The sequence below is a fragment of the Leuciscus leuciscus genome, assembly GCF_965113295.1.
Source record: "Leuciscus leuciscus genome assembly, chromosome: 3".
Lineage (NCBI taxonomy): Eukaryota > Metazoa > Chordata > Actinopteri > Cypriniformes > Leuciscidae > Leuciscus > Leuciscus leuciscus.
The window spans coordinates 50,505,124-50,523,381 of record NC_138727.1 but is presented as its reverse complement, the minus strand read 5'-3'; the positions used below and the strand labels follow the sequence as shown (position 1 = coordinate 50,523,381).

At 37.2% G+C, this 18,258-nt stretch overlaps 1 protein-coding gene and 1 long non-coding RNA gene across 2 annotated transcripts in view; one reads left to right on the top strand and one right to left on the bottom strand.

Moving 5' to 3' along the window:
- The window catches only part of LOC309493941, a 31,692-nt gene extending 15,475 nt beyond the window's left edge, over window positions 1-16,217 (top strand). Inside the window, exons 2-3 of the long non-coding RNA XR_014204118.1 lie at window positions 14,026-15,734; window positions 16,122-16,217. This is a non-coding gene — a long non-coding RNA (uncharacterized lncRNA). The remainder of the gene's footprint in view (window positions 1-14,025; window positions 15,735-16,121) is intronic.
- The window catches only part of LOC309493629 (sialoadhesin-like), a 343,044-nt gene that overhangs the window by 114,371 nt on the left and 210,415 nt on the right, over window positions 1-18,258 (bottom strand). Inside the window, exons 17-18 of the mRNA XM_082162774.1 lie at window positions 1,873-2,220; window positions 1,316-1,561 (exon numbers count right to left, since the gene is read on the bottom strand). Of these exons, the coding sequence (XP_082018900.1) occupies window positions 1,316-1,561; window positions 1,873-2,220 (594 nt within the window). The remainder of the gene's footprint in view (window positions 1-1,315; window positions 1,562-1,872; window positions 2,221-18,258) is intronic.

Genomic DNA, 18,258 nt, shown 5'->3' with positions numbered 1-18,258 from the left:
ACTGAAGTTTATCTTTAAGTAGAAATCAAAATGAAAAAGGTGCAAATCTACATCTGAACTGGTGCAAAATTAATAAAACAATATTATATTTACAGATTTATCAACTAAAGATTCATTAAAAAAAAGTAACTAAACACAAATTCATGTTTTAATGGACAATGGTACGTTACTTTCAGAAATTAGCTGTTTTTTTTACAGCAAGGTTTTACAGTGCATCTACACCACTTCAATCCCACTAATCCACCAATTAACTAGAAGTCTTTCTAGAAAATGAGCATATTCTTGGGACCTTATGTGAATTCTATAACAAATTAGATTATGGAATAAAAGCTCCTGGTGTGACAGGTACATTAGAGCTACAATTAGCATCAAGCTTCATAACACAATTTAAAAGACTAATATTACACTTTAACTCAAAACTCACTTTAAACAATCATTGAGTTTTTGTATTAACTTCCGATCGCGATCTAATGTGGATTTTAATCATAATGATGTTGAAATATGTTATTTTAGCCTTGTATATGCATGTATCGTAATCGTGTGTTTATTAGCTTCTTGTTTCACGTGTAGAAATGTTTCTTTGGGTTTGTTCTTCCCGAAGCTCAGAACGAGGAAGTGTACAGGACAGTGTCATGCAGAAGAGCAGAGAATATGATCACGTAAGATGATTGACAGCTGTACAGCGAATGAGAGAGCGCTGAGATCATAACTGACACAAAGCAGAAAGAGGAGAGACAGAGCTCGCTCTAAACGCTCAGCTCTTCAGATCACATAATTCAGTGGGAAATCAATAGAAATGGTATTCTGTATGACGAAATATTTTGCATACGTGAGAATAAATCAATATTTCTCCCAATATTCGCACTTTTGCACTAAGAGCCGTAACAGATGCTGTTCAGTGAAGCTGTGAACACAATAAACCAGAGCAGACGTGACTGAATATGAGTGCGTGTTTTTATTCTGTTCAAAATATCAAATATTACAGATCGATTACTTTACACTCCTGACATAAATTAAGAAATGAATGTCATTGCAACCTAGTTTTATCATAAACAGTGGTCAAATATCGAAGCTGGAGTCTTTAATCTTTCTAATGATACTCAGTTTGTCCAGATCAAGTAAGAGTGATGTTTTAACGTGAGGTGAATGTTGAACAACAATAATCTGGGGCCGTCGGAGATCTTGTAAAGGGGTTAATGTCTAATAAACAAAAATGTCATGCAGTCTGGTCCTGAAATTACCAAACAAATCTGAACTAAATTCTGAATAATCTGTGAACTATTTCACTAATATTAATGAATCAGTTTGTACTCACATTCAACATTAAGATGAACAGGAGGAGAGATCAGATGATGAAGTCCTGTAACGCCACAACTGTAGTTTCCTTCATCAGAACGATTGACTGACCGCAGATGAAGCTGATTCACTGTTCCATCAGTTATTCTCTGTGTGTTTCTGTACCAGATGAATGTTGTTTGTTCAGGCAGAGAGCAGCTGCTTTTACATGTCAGAGTGACTGAATCTCCCTCTTTCACACTCTGCTGTGTCTCCACCTGCAGGTCTGACACAACAACAACAATATCAACATATTCACTGTCATCACAACATCAGCATCATGGCAATGATACTAAAATAATAACTTTAAAACACTAAAATGAAGCAGGTCAGACAGCAGTTACATAATATATTGCTGGATATTTCTGTGGCACAGATGATAGTGATTCACTTCTGATATATAAACAGCTGCTGTTGTCAAGGAGACCTGAGTTTGAGTCCAACCTCCATCCATCACTCCCTCCCGTTTAATCTAATACATTCAATCATTAATAGAAAAGGTTTTGTGTTTTATTTCTGAGAGTTCACTAGTTTTACCTGTGACATCAAGCCAAGATCCAGGAATCACTGTCCATCTATTATACTGATAATCTGTAATTCTGCAGTAGTAGATGTGTTTATCAGCTTCTGTTACAGCCGTCAAAGTGATGCTGGAAGTGTCTTTATAATATTCGCTGTTACACTGAACTCTTCCTCTCTTCTGTGGATCTGAACACAGATCAGGTGATTCTCCATCAGTTACAACAGTTTTGGTCCAGAAACCTTTTACAAGTTTATAACCCAGAGGATATGTTAAAGTACAGGATATTGTCACTGTTGATCCCTTTAATACACAAACATATGAAGGGCTGTAATTCACTCCCCAATCCTGCAGACCATAAACCCCTGAAACACAGAAATAAGGAAAATAATTAAAGAGGCTTTCAGCAACAAATACAGAAATCTTTCATTGGGTTCAAGTACGTGGTACATTTCCAAGGATCAGCATTTCCCCTAAAAGTGATCGGTCAGACCAATCCGTAAGTCGTAGAGACTTGAAACTTTGAGGGCTGGTAGTACCCACCCCGTCTACAACGTCACCAAGACTCACCCCGATCGGCCTGACGGGGGCGCTACAGTGGAGAAAGTACGAAAAGTACTTCGGATATACAGCTGGGTCCTTTAGAAAACAGGCGTAGCCAAGTCTACCCAAAAGCCTATTGTTCCTAAATGAAAACTCAGAACTTCGCATCATTAGGTGAGCACTTGCAGCACACGCAACTTCTTTCTAAAGAAGCATGCAAACTTTAATTCACATCGGGCCATTTAGTTACATAAGTTACACAGTTACATAAGTGGTGCTTTAACTGCTTTAAAAGGCTTTAAAAAAAACATGTATTTCCTTAGTAAACTGCCTGTATTGGCTGTAAATTGTATTTTCCATTTTTGTTCTAAGTAATTTAATGCTTGCTAAATAAAACATTATAACTTTTTACATGTATGTGTAACGAATGTAAAATAGCATTATTATTTGCACTCAAAATCTCCCCTTTTCTCATTGTATGAACTCTGATTCTTTTATTTTGAATAATTATATTGTTTGATTTCATTGTATTTCCTTTTGATTTAATTAGTTTGAGTATATATACGATTTGGTAATGAAGTGTACTGCCCCTTTAAGAGACACTTAACTTTGAGCTTTCTCAGTTCACGCTAAGCTAAGCTGAGATGAGGATGTCTCGTGGCTCATAGTCATAGAGCCAAAGGTAATAATATTTCAACACATTAGCAGGGATGGGCAGTATTTCAGATACATGTATTTAAAATACGTATTTGAAATACAAAATACTATTTTGTATTTTAAAGCCTTTGGAAAAAATCTAATGTAATTTGTATTTAAATACATTTAAGATGAGTATTTTTGTATTTTCAAAATACTTTTTGCCAGTCAACCTCTTCAGGGTACTAATTTTGTGCATCAACTAGTTCAGACATTCACTAGATCAGCGATTTTTTTATATAAGGTGAGAATGTCATGATCAATTCTACTTGTTGATTAAAGTTAAAATAGTGCATTATTCACTTCAGTTAACATGAAAGAATAAAAGAGCAAAGACAAGTGTAAAAAAATAGCGGAAGCCAATCAGTCTTGACCGGTTGTTGATTTTTATCTTGTCAAATGTGTTTAAAGCATCACTGCATGTTAGGGCTGGGTGATATGACACTACATATCATAGCGATGATATAAAGTTTGAATTGATGGAACTTTTTCTGAATCATTTACATAGATGGGCCTATTTGTGGGGTAAGCAAATTTATCTGTGCAGCTTCTAGTGGGCAGGAATTATTGGAACGTTGGAGTGGAAAAACAAACACTGATGAATGATACTCCACAAAAATCTTTTAAAAAATCACAAAAAGCTTTTAGTTTTATTGTACATAAAAAAAAAAAGGGGTAAATAGTGTCAAATGAATCTAAATTAATTCTAATTTTAAATTTTAGATGCACTTTCTAATTTTAATAAACTTATAGAAACAAATAAACTTTACATAAAATAAACATAAAATTACTTAAAAAGCATTGGACTACCTGCAAAAAAAAAAAAAAAAAAACTCAAAAGAGTTTGAAATTCAGTTTATGCTGTGGAATCAAAACTGATATTGAGAATTGTGAAACCATGATATTGTTACTGTGAAGTAAAAGACAGAGAGGGCAGAGATGAGGTTAGCAATGAAAAGTCATTAGGCCTATGTAGTTTCTTCATTCACTGTGACCTATCCCTGCACTGGATGGCCAATTTAACATTTATTTTGTGTATTTTCAAAATACAAAATACTGTATTTGTATTTAAATACATTTTTTCACACAGTATTTTGTATTTGTATTTTAAATACATTTCCATGTATTTATGCCCATCTCTGCGTATTAGTTTGTTTATATGTAAAAAAAATAAAACTGTTATTTGGGTGTTTTATCGTGATTTGCAAAGTGGGATTACACCGACGTGCCATTTTTGTCGAAGTTGAATGTGTGCTCAAGTGGCTTATGTGCTGTTGTTTTCCAACACTAACGTCCTTCACTGAGGTTAGTTTGCAAGTTTTGTTAACTTGTTTTTTAACAATGACTGGAGAAAATCCGATTTTATCTTAATGTGTAAGGTCACTCACTGTCCAGGACCGCGATCATTATTTGCAAAAGTTAATTTTACTGGACAGAGCCAGATCACAAATAATCACAATAGTTTAGAAAACATTATGCAATCACATTTCTAATTGGAGCCTGCACTCTGTGCTGGTGTGTATTGACCGCCTCCAGTTTTCCCTTTGTTTTGCCTCCAGTAAACGCCATGACGTAATCGTGACGTCGGCACAAAAAGGGTTTATAGAGCCCTTCACGGTTGACGTCACAGGTCGGGGTCAGAAAATTCATTCAATCCCACTGTGTGTTAAAAAAAAGGATTTCGTCAAGAAAAGAATGCCTACTTGTTGCGTCGTGGACTGTGAAAATCGCACCAGTTGGAGTCAGTTTCAGGATTCCTGCAGGATCTCATCCGTTTAAAAAAAAATAGACGACTTCTGTTCAGAAATATAACTTACTGCTATCTGCTAAGTCTGTAGCATGACAGGTCACAATTAATGCCAGATATCAAACTTCACCTAACTATTAAATCAGTCTACAGTTTACAGAAAACATTTGTTTACTTAGCATGGCTTAACTCTACAGTTGTTGGCACAAAGCCGCTAGCCTGCGGCTAACTCCTAGCAGCTGGCTACGTCTGTAGCATGACACAGGTCCATGACATATACAAAACTATTAACCTGCATTGCTTAACGTTATAGGATAGTGTACAGAAAACTGTTCATGCAATCCAGGCTTTCGAGTTTAATCTAACAGAAAGGGATGATAAAGGATGACTTTACCTGATATGAAGTGAGCACTACAAGCACAAGCCTCTTTGATCGTAGCATTGTCCCAGTCTGCCCGTTTATATATAAAAAAAAAAAACTATGAACAGTTTTCTGTACACTATAACATTAAGCTATGCAGGTTAATAGTTAACAGAAATCTGTTCATAGTTTTTTATTTTTTATTTTTTATAAATGGGCAGACTGGGACAACCATGGTAAGTAAACAAATGTTTTCTGTAAACTGTAGACTGATTTAATAGTTAGGTGAAGTTTGATATCTGGCATTAATTGTGACCTGTGTCATATACAGACTCAGCAGATAGCAGTATCTATCTAAACAGATAGCAGTACCAGTGAATATCTGGCCACTTGCTAACGTTGTCTACCCATTCTGATAGGAGCTCGGGATCAGGCAGACAATTGCCATTAGCTGAAACAAGTTTATTATGGTACTGTTCCCGTTCCTGTGGTGGCAAAGACAGTGCATATCTTGACACAATATGCCGTCATAGAAGTTTGATGTCTATTTGTTCTACGCACACACAACGCAGAGTCAACGCCCCATCAAGTGGGACCAGTTACATATGCTTACAGGCCTTAAAGCGCTTGAACTCCGACAAACGCTGCTATATTTTTCTTCTACACTTTTCACAACACACTACTAGAGATTTCAGTTTGAGCCTAGCTTTATAAACTCTCCCAAATGAAATATAAACATCCCAATAGTGTGAGATATTTCACTTATAATAATGAATCAATTTGTACTCACATCCTACAGTGAGATAAACAGCAGAAGAGATCAGATGTTCATGTCCTTTAACGGCACACCTGTAGTCTCCGGTATCAGAACGACTGAATGACCACAGATGAAGCCGATTCACTGTCATTGTTCCTTTAGTGAATATCTGTGTGTTTCTGTACCAGATGAATGTTGTTTGTTCAGGCAGAGAGCAGCTGCTTTTACATGTCAGAGTGACTGAATCTCTCTCTTTCACACTCTGCTGTGTCTCCACCTGCAGGTCTGACACAACAACAACAACAACAACAACAACAACAACAACATCAACAACAACAACATCAACAACAACTCACCTAAAAATATATTTTTTTGATCATTTTTACTTTTTTTAATCATTATTTATTTGGTTCTAAAGCTGCATGACTTTCTTTGTTTTTCAGAACACAAAAAGAGAAAATAATAAATAAAAATAAACGACCTGTTCGCAGTTTCACTGATACAACTGGTCCTAATGAACAGGGAATCTAGCATTAAATCAACACATTTATTTTAATCTTATTTTAATCTCTTCTGGCAGCAACATAATGTAAAAATAATGTACATCCAGCCGGTAGTTGCAAATAAACCCCAACAGGGTGATCAGGATTTGTGAACCGGTCAGAGTTTATTCTGCGATAACAACCAGCTTGATGTACATTATCCTGATTATTACACTAATACTCGCCACATACATAAATAATTAGACATGAAATAATGTCTAATTAAACCCAAAGCTTCCATGAAGAAAAAGTTCCTATAATCAGCTTTGAGCCGAGAACAACAAACAAGTTCAAACATTTAGGTGGACATTTAAAGATAATGTATCATATCAGTCATATCACTTTTTACACAGCATTAATAATGATGGAGACATGAAATATTGATTTAAGAAACCGTTTAAAATCCTACCTGATTATTATCTTATAACCCATTACAATTAACAAAGAAATAATTCTAGCAACAAGACAATCACTTCAACAATATTACTGTAAGTCTACTATTACAGTGTTGCTATTGACGACGAACATTATCATTGTCAGTTTTTAGAAGTCTGGTTTTGACACGAGCCTCTGTCTTGAATAAAATAAACACATTGTCAATACCTATGTGATAAAGTCGGATATGCCAATCCATTTATTGTCAACTGGCATAACAAACAATGAATAAAACAAAATGAAAAAGAAATACTTCAAACTTAACTTTCTACTAATAAATACGCATAATTTTATTATTAAATACACTAATAATAAATATTTCATTCAAAACAAACTGTAACGGGCACGAGCACAGTCCAGCACAGCACACTCAACACGACACGGCCAGAAAGTTTGTCTGATCTTCCATTGCGCCTGTAACTCATCATCACTTGGCTTAAATGCACTACAAATAGTCATACGCCCTCTAGTGTCACAAACAAAAATAAAACAACTCAATATAATGACTCCAACAATTACTGAGTACACATCTTGATCTTGCATGTATGAGAGTGTTTGAGAACAGCAGTGAAGATTTTTGCTAAATAATATATTAAAAATGTACGCGTCCGAAAATGAACTGTAACTCAGCGAATACTCAGTCAAACAGGCATACAGACACACAGGCATGAAGCTTGAATTCTCTTCTTTTAAATGAAGTAATTTTTATAAAAAAAATTAATATTCTCAGTTTATGTAATATGTGTGAAAAGAGAGATGTCAGTCGTTCTCATCTCATCTCATTAAGTTTTAATGTGACCCCGCCCATGGAGAGCGCGCGCTATTCAAACGCAAATTATCTGAGGCGATCCATGCAAACGTGAACGCCCACATCAGCTGGATAACACACACCGCGAGTTCACTTTCAGACTCATGTACTTTACGACGCTGTGAGAAATAATACTATCTTAATAATAATCCTGAAAAAATAATAAGAAAACGAATAGATATAATAAGGGCTTGGCCCTTAAATACTCCAAACTTAACTTTCTACTAATAAACTAAATATTTAATTCAAAACAAACTGTTACGGGCACGAGCACAGTCCTGCACAGCACACTCAACACGGCACGGCCAAAAAGTGTGTCTGACCTTCCATTGCGCCTGTAACTCATCATCACTTGGCTTAAATGCACTACAAATAGTCATACGCCCTTTAGTGTCACAAACAAACATAAAACAACTCAATATAATGACTCCAACAATTACTGAGTACACATCTTGATCTTGCATATATGAGAGTGTTTGAGAACAGCAGTGAAGATTTGTGATAAATAATATATTACAGTTTGTTTTGTTACTTTGTTTCTTGATGAACTCTATTGCACACCTTCACAACACTGGAATATCAGTCAAAAGTCACATCATTTTAAGACAATTAAAGCTTGAAGAAGGTGCCGACTGTCATTATATGAACAAGAGCTATCAGGACATTTGATAAAATATCTCCTTTTGTGTTCCAACAAATAAAGAAGGTCATCTGGCAGATTCAGTAACATAAGAAAGTGTGTGATGTGTGTGTTTGAATGTTTCTGTGGTCGATTTCTGAGAGTTCAGTAGTTTTACCTGTGACGTCAAGCTGAACTCCAGGAATCCCCATCCATTTTCCCTCCGCTTTATCTGTAGTAAATCTGCAGTAGTAGATGTGTTTATCAGCTTCTGTTACAGCCGTCAAAGTGATGCTGGAAGTGTGTTTATCTTCACTGTTACACTGAATCCCTCTTCTCTTCTCTGGATCTGAACAAAAGTTAGGTGGTTCTCCATCATTTACAACAGTTTTGGTCCAGAAAGCTGTTCTGATCTCATAACCATAAGGATATGTTAAAGTACAGTATATTGTCACTGTTGATCCTTTTAATGCACAAACATATGAAGGGCTGTAATTCACTCCCCAATCCTGCTGACCATCAACCCCTGAAACACAGAAATGAGGAATGAAGAGACTTTCAGGTGTTTTGAAGAAATATACAAAAAATATCTTTTCACTTTTGATCATTTTGATATTAGCTGACAGTAAAACACTCATGTCCGTTTATAAGTGTGAAGAGCTCAATCATCTTTTGTTAAAATATCAGTATAGTGAGTGAAACTGAAGACTCACCCGCAGTCATGATCACTACGATCAGAGGAAGAGACTTTATGAGAGACGACACCATAGTGACTTCTGCAATCATAAAACTGACAATTATGACATTATGAGCATCATCTATACACAACATCACAAACTCTATTGATAAAGCACATGATGATTAATAATTCACGGCTCATTGAAGGCTTGATGTGAACTGATGATGTTTCTCATGTCAGGCCTCGTGTGTCTAAAGAGCTTCACACAATATTTACACATGAATCTACAACAGATATTGAGCTTCTGGAGTTTAAATCACTTCATCAAATCAACATTCACCTAAAACAGTTTTATAAATTGTAGCCCTACCTAAATATTTTAGTTCATAAAACAATAATGTATAAAATGGTCTTACCGCTCTGAAGTGTCAATGTTTCAGTGTCGACGCCCAAATGAGAAAAACATCCGCAGTTTAAGGCGTCAGACGCTGCAGTTTTCACACTTTATAAAGAGCATCTAAATGTTGGTCTTCCTCTTCCTGGTTATGAGTGACCGTCATCTCAACTACACAAGAACAACTGAAGAAGAAAGTTAACGTCTCAGATGTCAAACACACACAAGCTTTACATGTATCTCTGTAGAGCTCAGTATTGTCAGATCTTTGTGAGAGAATATGTGAAAGATGTTTGCTTTGAGAAAGAACAGTGTAAAGATGCTCATCATGTCTGCAGGAGCGTCTGAGCAGCATCTTTACAGCTCTTAGTTTCACTTCCTCTTTCTGACACAAACTCATAAGCACATGAAGCAGTGGACAACACACACACACACACACACACACACACACAGTCATAACCATCAGCTACATTGAGGTTAAGTGGGTCAATGGCAGTTTCTGACAGACGACACAAGCACTCAGAGACCAGACCGACGACAGATACAGGAGAAATAGTTTTAATGGTCTTCATAAACACTAATACATCACTGATGGATCTATTTAATAACTCCTAATAATGGAGCAGTGATGTTCACTGCAGAGCCAAATGACGTCCAGCTCCTCCTCAGTGGATCTAATGGGTGGAGGGAGAGAGTTATGGGTCGGTTAGGGTGTTGTTGGACCGTCTCGCTCCACCCATTACACCCAAATTACATCCAGAGAGAAGAGCTGGACTTCTCTCTCCACCCACGACTCTGCAGTGAACAGCCTCTCAAAATAGAGGAATTACATCCATTACTCAAATCTTTCCTGCACTTCCATTGACTTTACTGTCATCTAGTGGTCAAAAAGATCCAGTGCACTTTACTGCCAATACAGCAGCTTTTACATCTGACTCTTGGACATGTTGATTTCAGAAGTAATGAAAGTTACTAGTTGTATTTTTTCTGTAATGTTCACTATGTGTTAGGATAAGCTAATGTGGGCTTCATGTGAATTATAATTATAATGTATTAAAAATGCACATATGTAAAATGAATGAAGCTTTATACAGTCAGGATGGGAAATGAACACCCGTCACCAGCCAAATACTGGAACTTTAGGACAATAGCTGGTTATTTTGCTTCATCTGCCAGTCAGGAGCCTTGTCCAAATATTCACACTTGCGGTCTTGGCCACTTGAGAGCACGACTGTCCCATGTCTTAAAATGTCAAACTGCAGTTCCCTTAATGCACACGAAACCCACACTATCTCCAATACCGCTTCAGAGTGTTATTCAAGGCTAAGCGTATCCCATCATGCATTATGTTCGGAAACTCATGTGCCCTGAAATCGAGATGTCGAGGAAAACATTCCACCGTAGTTTAAATTAATTAGATGCATATCATTTGGCAGTAAAAACAAAGTGTTGCACATTTTTTTGGTGTAAAGATGAGTCTGGTTTGTGTAAAGATGAGTCTGGTTTGTGTAAAGATGAGTCTGGTTTGTGTAGAGATGCTGGTTTGTGTAGAGATGTATGGAGGGATTATTGGGTCAGATTTAAAACTAAAAGTCTAAAACTAAAAGTCTTAAACGAAAACTAAAAGTCTAAATTTGAAACTAAAAGTCTAAGTCGAAAACTAAAAGTCTAACTTGAAAATGAATTTGGTATTTAGGATTGGGCATTTGGTATTTAGGATAGGGTATTTGGTATTTAGGATTGGGCATTTGGTATTTAGGATAGGGTATTTGGTATTTAGGATTGGACATGTGGTCATTTAGGATTTAGGATTGGGAATTTGGTATTTAGGATTGGGCATTTAATCATTTAGCCATTTAGGATTTAGGATTGGGAATTTGGGGATTTAGGATTGGGCATTTGAGGATTGAGGATTGAGGAGTGTATGCAAATAAGGAGGCGTGGCCCATATACTGGAGGCTGGGTTTGAAATGGCTGGTGCGCAGAGGCACTTTATGGACAGCAGAGGGAGCTCCCAGTGCTAAGGAGCACTGTAATGACACCAAACAGAGCGAGTGAGCAGGGCTGGAGCGAGGACTGTACTTTACAATGTGATAACTTCAACTTAATGACAGCGTTGTAACATTTATGTGGACTCACACACAAAGTAACCAGTGAAAGGAGTGCTATCGGTCTGACAATGAGAATAACTAATATTATTATTAAAGTGAGTGCGCGCGCGCGGCCGGGGCTCTCTCTCTCTCTCTGCCCTGTCAAGCGCGCCCTTGTTAAACTGACATGCAAATGATAATGATAAATGAAATGATAAATGAAATGATAAATGAAACGTTGTCATTGTCAGTGTTGCCAAGTCCGCTTATTATAAGCAACTTTGGGCTTGTTTTTCTGTAAAGTCGCTTACAAATATTGGTTGTCGCGGGTTGCGTTTTTTTGGGCTTGTTTCTAAAGTGTAGTTGCTTATTTTGGGCTTGTTCCCAGCTCCACAATAAGTTGTCAAGCAGATATTGTATATGTTAAACGTAGCTTGTCTTGCCTGTTCCCTCGGTCCCTCCCCTTTCCCATACACACAGGAGAAAGCAGAGTTTTTCCCCATCCACGTCCTGCTTCTAATTGGCTCTAACCAAGATGTCAACAAGTACTAGCCAATCAGAGGCAGAGCACGAGCAGGGCTGTCTGTTTTTTTTATGGTTAGGAAAACGTCAGTGACGTTTAAATGAAAATACGCGCGCGAGTCGCGAGATGGACTGTAGGAGAGTTTTTGGAGGGGCAAATGCCCGGGACAGTGAGCGAAATACGGGAAGAAATATAACACAGACTGGGAGAAAGAAAAAGGAGTAAAAGAATGGATTCAACCTGTCGTGGGGGGTGACTCAAAAGCACTGTGCAGAGTATGTAACATTAGCGGACCTCGTACAACATGCTAGCACAGAAAAACATTTAAAAACAAGTAATAAAAACTCAGTGAGTGTTTTAGCGCAATTTTCTCACCTCATGGGATCACAACACTAAGAGATAGTAAATCTTTTCCTGGATTTTTTTTGTGCGTTCCCGAGATTAGACCTTCCTTAACATACTGCCGAAAACCCGAAGTCTCTAGGTGGTCTGGTTGAGGAGTAAGTTAGATAGAAGTGCAAGATTGGTGCGCACAGACGCACAGAACAGAAATCACGAGTTAACAAGCGCAATTTTTTTTCCGGTGGAAAATTGCGCTAAAAAATGCAGCACCGTTCTCCTCAATGAAGTTTAGCTACGGACATTGGTTTCACAGTCTCCAAACACAACGAGTCAAGACAGAGAGCTGAGCTGAAGGTAGCCATGTGCACCTATGTAGCTTGTCACACATCCATTAAATCAGCCGATCACCTTGGGGAATTAATTTGCTCAACTTGTGACAAAGACATCATTAATTAACCATGTCATTGCTCTATATGTTCACAGAACATAATAAATAAACAGAAAAATAATGTATGTTCACAGAACATAATAAATAAACAGAAAAATAAATAAACTGTACCATAGGCTACAGTTTCGCAAAACTGCGCACAGTTAAGGGGGGCGGGGCGTTGGGATGGGGGGGTCGCTTGTTTTGGGCTTGTTTTCACTGGCCTGGTTGCTTATTTGTCTCGTGAGATCTGGCAACACTGGTCATTGTCAACAAGCGTCAACAAGTTTCCCCGTACTTTTTGACAAGTGTCCTCCTTGACAGGGCGGCCAGAGCTTCTTTGCAGCTCAAGTCGGCGGCGTTGTGAACGTACAGTTACTGTTTCCTAACCTTGTTTTTTCTGATGCGTTGCATATTTTTTACTTGGCTTGGTTGAATTCCAATGTTGAATGCGGTCTGTTATTTCTTGATAACAGACCGCTGCGTAGTATAACACACCGTTGCCATGAAAAACAGAGCGTTGCTATGGACGCGGAACGGACTATTCTTTTTAAATCAATAAACTCCTGTTTAAATCAATATTTTGTGTCAAATTATTTATGTATTTTGTAGGTAGCCATGTAATATTCAAGTTCAGCCTGTCGGGGTTGTTATTCGCAATACATTATCCCTTACATAAAGTACAGTCCTCGCTCCAGTCCTGCTCAGTTTGGTGTCATTACAGTGCTCCTTAGCACTGGGAGCTCCCTCTGCTGTCCATAAAGTGCCTCTGCGCACCAGCCATTTCAAACCCAGCCTCCAGTATTTGGGCCACGCCTCCTTATTTGCATACACTCCTCAATCCTCAATCCTCAAATGCCCAATCCTAAATCCCCAAATTCCCAATCCTAAATTCTAAATGGCTAAATTATTAAATGCCCAATCCTAAATACCAAATTCCCAATCCTAAATCCCTAAATGCCCAATCCTAAATCCTAAATGACCAAATGCCCAATCCTAAATACAAAATGCCCTATCCTAAATACCAAATGTCCAATCCTAAATACCAAATTCATTTTCAACTTAGACTTTTAGTTTTCGACTTAGACTTTTAGTTTCAAATTTAGACTTTTAGTTTTCGTTTAAGACTTTTAGTTTTAGACTTTTAGTTTTAAATCTGACCCAATAATCCCTCCATAGTGATGAGTCTGGTTTGTGTAGAGATGAGTCTGGTTGGCGACTACTGAACAGACATGTAGAAGTTTATTTTTAAAATGCAAAGAATTGAAAATATAATAAATAAAAGCTTCTCAAAAGTTCTACACACACTTGCAGTCTTCAGACCTACTTGAACACTTGGGCCAAATAGAGGAAATACGTCATGCAAGTAGACATTTTGTGCATTCACAAAAAAACACAATGCGAACGCATATCAAACACACTGACTTGTTTTAGCAGTTTCAATGTAACGGAAATTGAACTAAGATCATCTAAATCCACTTTTGAGGCCAAAGCATTTCAACAAACATTTGGACTCAAAACCAACTGAGTGACTGTAAAATCTGTTTATTATATAATTCATTGGATGATCAGTAACATGGAGGCTTAAGACTCAATACACAATAAGCAAAAACACATTTAACTGTGACATATTCATATCTGATAGGATGCCATGTCACACTTTAGAAACATATCACCATACCCTGATAGCACACGTACATCTCAGAGACGTCTATTTGATATAATGCTTTGTAAATTATGACAAAATGTTAGTTGTAAATGTGGTCATTTTGCTCTGAAAGTTCTAAATACTGGAAGTGAAAATGAATCCTAGTGACTTGAAACTGAGTTTTAACAAAGTCAAAGTCTTTGGTTTTACCTTGATTTGCATAAAACACACTAACAAGATCAGACACTGGTACTTTATACAAACAATGAAAATAATATTACAAATAAGTCCAGGTGTTTTCATGCAGCCACCCCTGTGCTGGAGTGTGACGAAGGAAGATTTCCTCAATTCTGTGTATCAAACCAGTTTTGTCTGTCAGTTCTTTCTGTTGACTGGTTTGTCTGGAACTTGGAGCAAATCCCAAACTGTGTTTTTGCCCCCTTGAAGGGCACTTCGGGAAGGGAACGCCATTTGTAGGGTTTTTTCAAATAAAAGTGAACAACTGGATCCCTTCACTGAAGAGCCCTTCCACAAGACTGTTAGTGAAGGGAACATGCAATGGTCATTTCAAGGAAGTAATTTTTTGTCATTTGTGGTCATGTGACCCAGGGAATACTAAATCATTTTAAACCTGAGAGTTTGAGTTAACTAACAAACAGAGCAATTCAAGTTGTTTTGTTCTGTTCTGTCAGTTCTTTCCATTTGTAGCAAAACGTGGCGCGCTTAGTAGCGACGGGAATAACAGGGAAAACAACCCAAATAAAAAATGACACACAAGTACGTTCCACTTAGAGATGGCAGAAACATATAATGTTTTAGAGAAAATATAGAGAAATATATAATGTAATATATTTCTTGTATTTTATAATGATTTACATTATAAACGTTCCATATTTTCAAGCTATTTAACAACAACACACCTGCATGAACTAAAGTATTTAGCCAAAAGACAGACTATCACTGTGCAGAAACATGACTTTTAAAATATTTTAATAATATTCTAAATGATATTCAGCCAATCATCAACGTCACCACAGGCTCTACTCTTCAGCACAATGGTCACCCCAAAAACTCACACATACCAGAAAATTTTTTAAATTCCAAAACAATAGAACATGAAACACTAACAGATCTCCATCTATATTAATATTGAGCAAAACACATCAAGTAACACTTAATTTTAACATTTACTCTCCTTTAACAGTCAGAAGCAAAGCATGCTGGGAACTAGAAATCTGTTGTAACTCATAACGTGTGTGTGTGTGTGTGTGTGTGTGTGTGTGTGTGTGTGTGTGTGTGTGTGTACATGTTTTTCTACACTGGTGGGGACTTAAACCTGAATGCACACAGACTCATGGGGACTCGTGTCACCGTGGGGACCTAAATTGAGGTCCCCATGGGTACAAAAGCTTATAAATCATACAGAAGGAGTTTTTTTGAAAATGTAAAAATGCAGAAAGTTTTGTGTGATGGGTAGGTTTAGGGATAGGGGCAGTGTAAGGGGATAGAATATACAGTTTGTACAGTATAAAAATCATTACGTCTATGGTGTGTGTGTGTGTGTGTGTGTGTGTGTGTGTGTGTGTGTGTGTGTGTGTGTGTGTGTGTGTGTGTGTGTGTGTGTGTGTGTGTGTGTGTGTGTGTGTGTGTGTGAGTAAAACATACATTCACATTTATATGGGAACATGTATGTGCAATACATGTACACAATAAAGGATACAACTTTGTGAATATTACATGTAATTCTATTTTTATCTTAATTTATAAATATTTTATATGTATTAATATATAGCCATACATGGCCAATGCATATATTGCAGTATTTTGTAAAATATAAGCATATATGGAAATGTATCATAATATTTTGCATAATATTTTGCAGTATATTCCCATATATTTTTGTTCCGCAAGGGGAGACATCACGGCAATCAGAATCACACCCACCAGATTCACTGCAAATAATGACACAGCAATAATGACACAGCAATAATGACAACCCTTGGTGAAGTAAAGCCTGTGCCGCAGAGAAACAGCCGCTTCAGGAAGCGCTCAGCTCCTACAAAGAGAGGAAAAAGAAGAAACAGAAAATCAAGAAAAGCACAAAAACAATATATTCAAACTAAACAAAATAAATATTACAGAACTGTACACCTTAAAGACAAAACAAGGACTTACTGTATACTGTCACAGAAGTATAAAGATCACCCCGAGCTCAGAGCTAACTACAGGTCATAGGTTAGCAGAAAATGACTGAAACATCTAAAAGCACATGGTGGTAATCAGTACAATGGATGGAGACTGTTGCAAAACAGTCTGAAACATTAAACAGGTCGTGACAGTAATATGAAACAAATCCATAAACACAACCAGGGCTGGACTGGGACAAAAATTCGGCCCTGGCATTTTGGCCCATACTGGTCCACTATATGATCATAAACACCACCTATCTTTGCACGCCATTGAATATGTATACCAACTCCTTTTCCTTAAAACAACTAATGCCATGTAATGAGGAAGTAGGAACGAGATGAGAGTTAACAGATAAAAAAATAAATAAAAAAAAAGACTATAAAAAACAAAAAAAACAATACTCAATACCTCTGGTCCTCTAGGGGGGTTCGGGGGCATGCTCCCCCGTAAGAAAATGTTGTGCATTGTAATGTTAAATTCATCAATCTGGTGCACTTTGAGAGTTCAAAATTAAAAGCTCCAACCCATATTCAGTGTGCAAATTGAACAAAGAAAAACTCAATCCTCTTTTAGTCTGTCTACATTACACTAATGATAGTTATAATATTAATCCCATGGCAGTAATAGCCATATATTGTAAAACAAATGCACTGAGAAATAAAGGAAACTTTCATAATTAGTTTTGTACTAATTTCTATACTTGAAAGTGATGATCTTTTTTTGATATTTTATTTATCTTTTATTTTGATGGAAACTGCATCGAGCTTTTATTTTGGCGGAACAAAATCAAAATTGATTTTGGTTTACAAACGCGTCTCATTACAATTCTAGTAAAATTCGGTAATCGTTTAGGCGGCAGGTATAAGGCTGCTGCGGCGCTACCAGTCACTTTAAGGGATTTTTTTCTCGATTGATTACATTCACTTATTCTCACCAAGAAAGTTATTTTTACAATTGTGTGTGAATGTATCTATTCGGGCGCAAAGAAGATGCAAGATGCATTTCGTTTCATGCGCACGAAAACTAATCGAGTTATTTTTAATAGCAGTGAGATTATACAGTAGCAGCACTGATCTGATGTACATGTCGATCAGTGAGTGGTGGCCTATTACAGCTGGCGATGCAATACGTGTATGTAGCCTATCATTAAATGTCCATCTCACCTCAGCCATCGGCCCGCCCTGCTGACATCTTCACTGAAGTTTTTTGCCGGCCTTCCAGCAAATAATTCATTTATTTTTACACATTTGGTGGCCTCTGCTTCAAGTGCTTGTCGTTTTTTTTTCTCTCAACTTATCGGCCCCTCCTTTACGTCTAGAGATTTTGTTGACTATCATTGCACATCATCACATCAGTAGGCTATTCGCTGCAGTTGTAAAGCGGCCGCTTTGCAAGTCTATAACTTGATTCTGATTGGCCAATACTCAGTGAACATGTCACATGTGCTCATCACACGTTTAACCTACCTGTCAGTCTCGCAGCTCGCATCAGCTTCATGCGGCCAATGAGAGGCCTATACAATAATACACTTACGAATGTATTGATATTTTAATTATTTAAAAACAAAATACATCACACACCGGACACACCGCGGCCCACCGG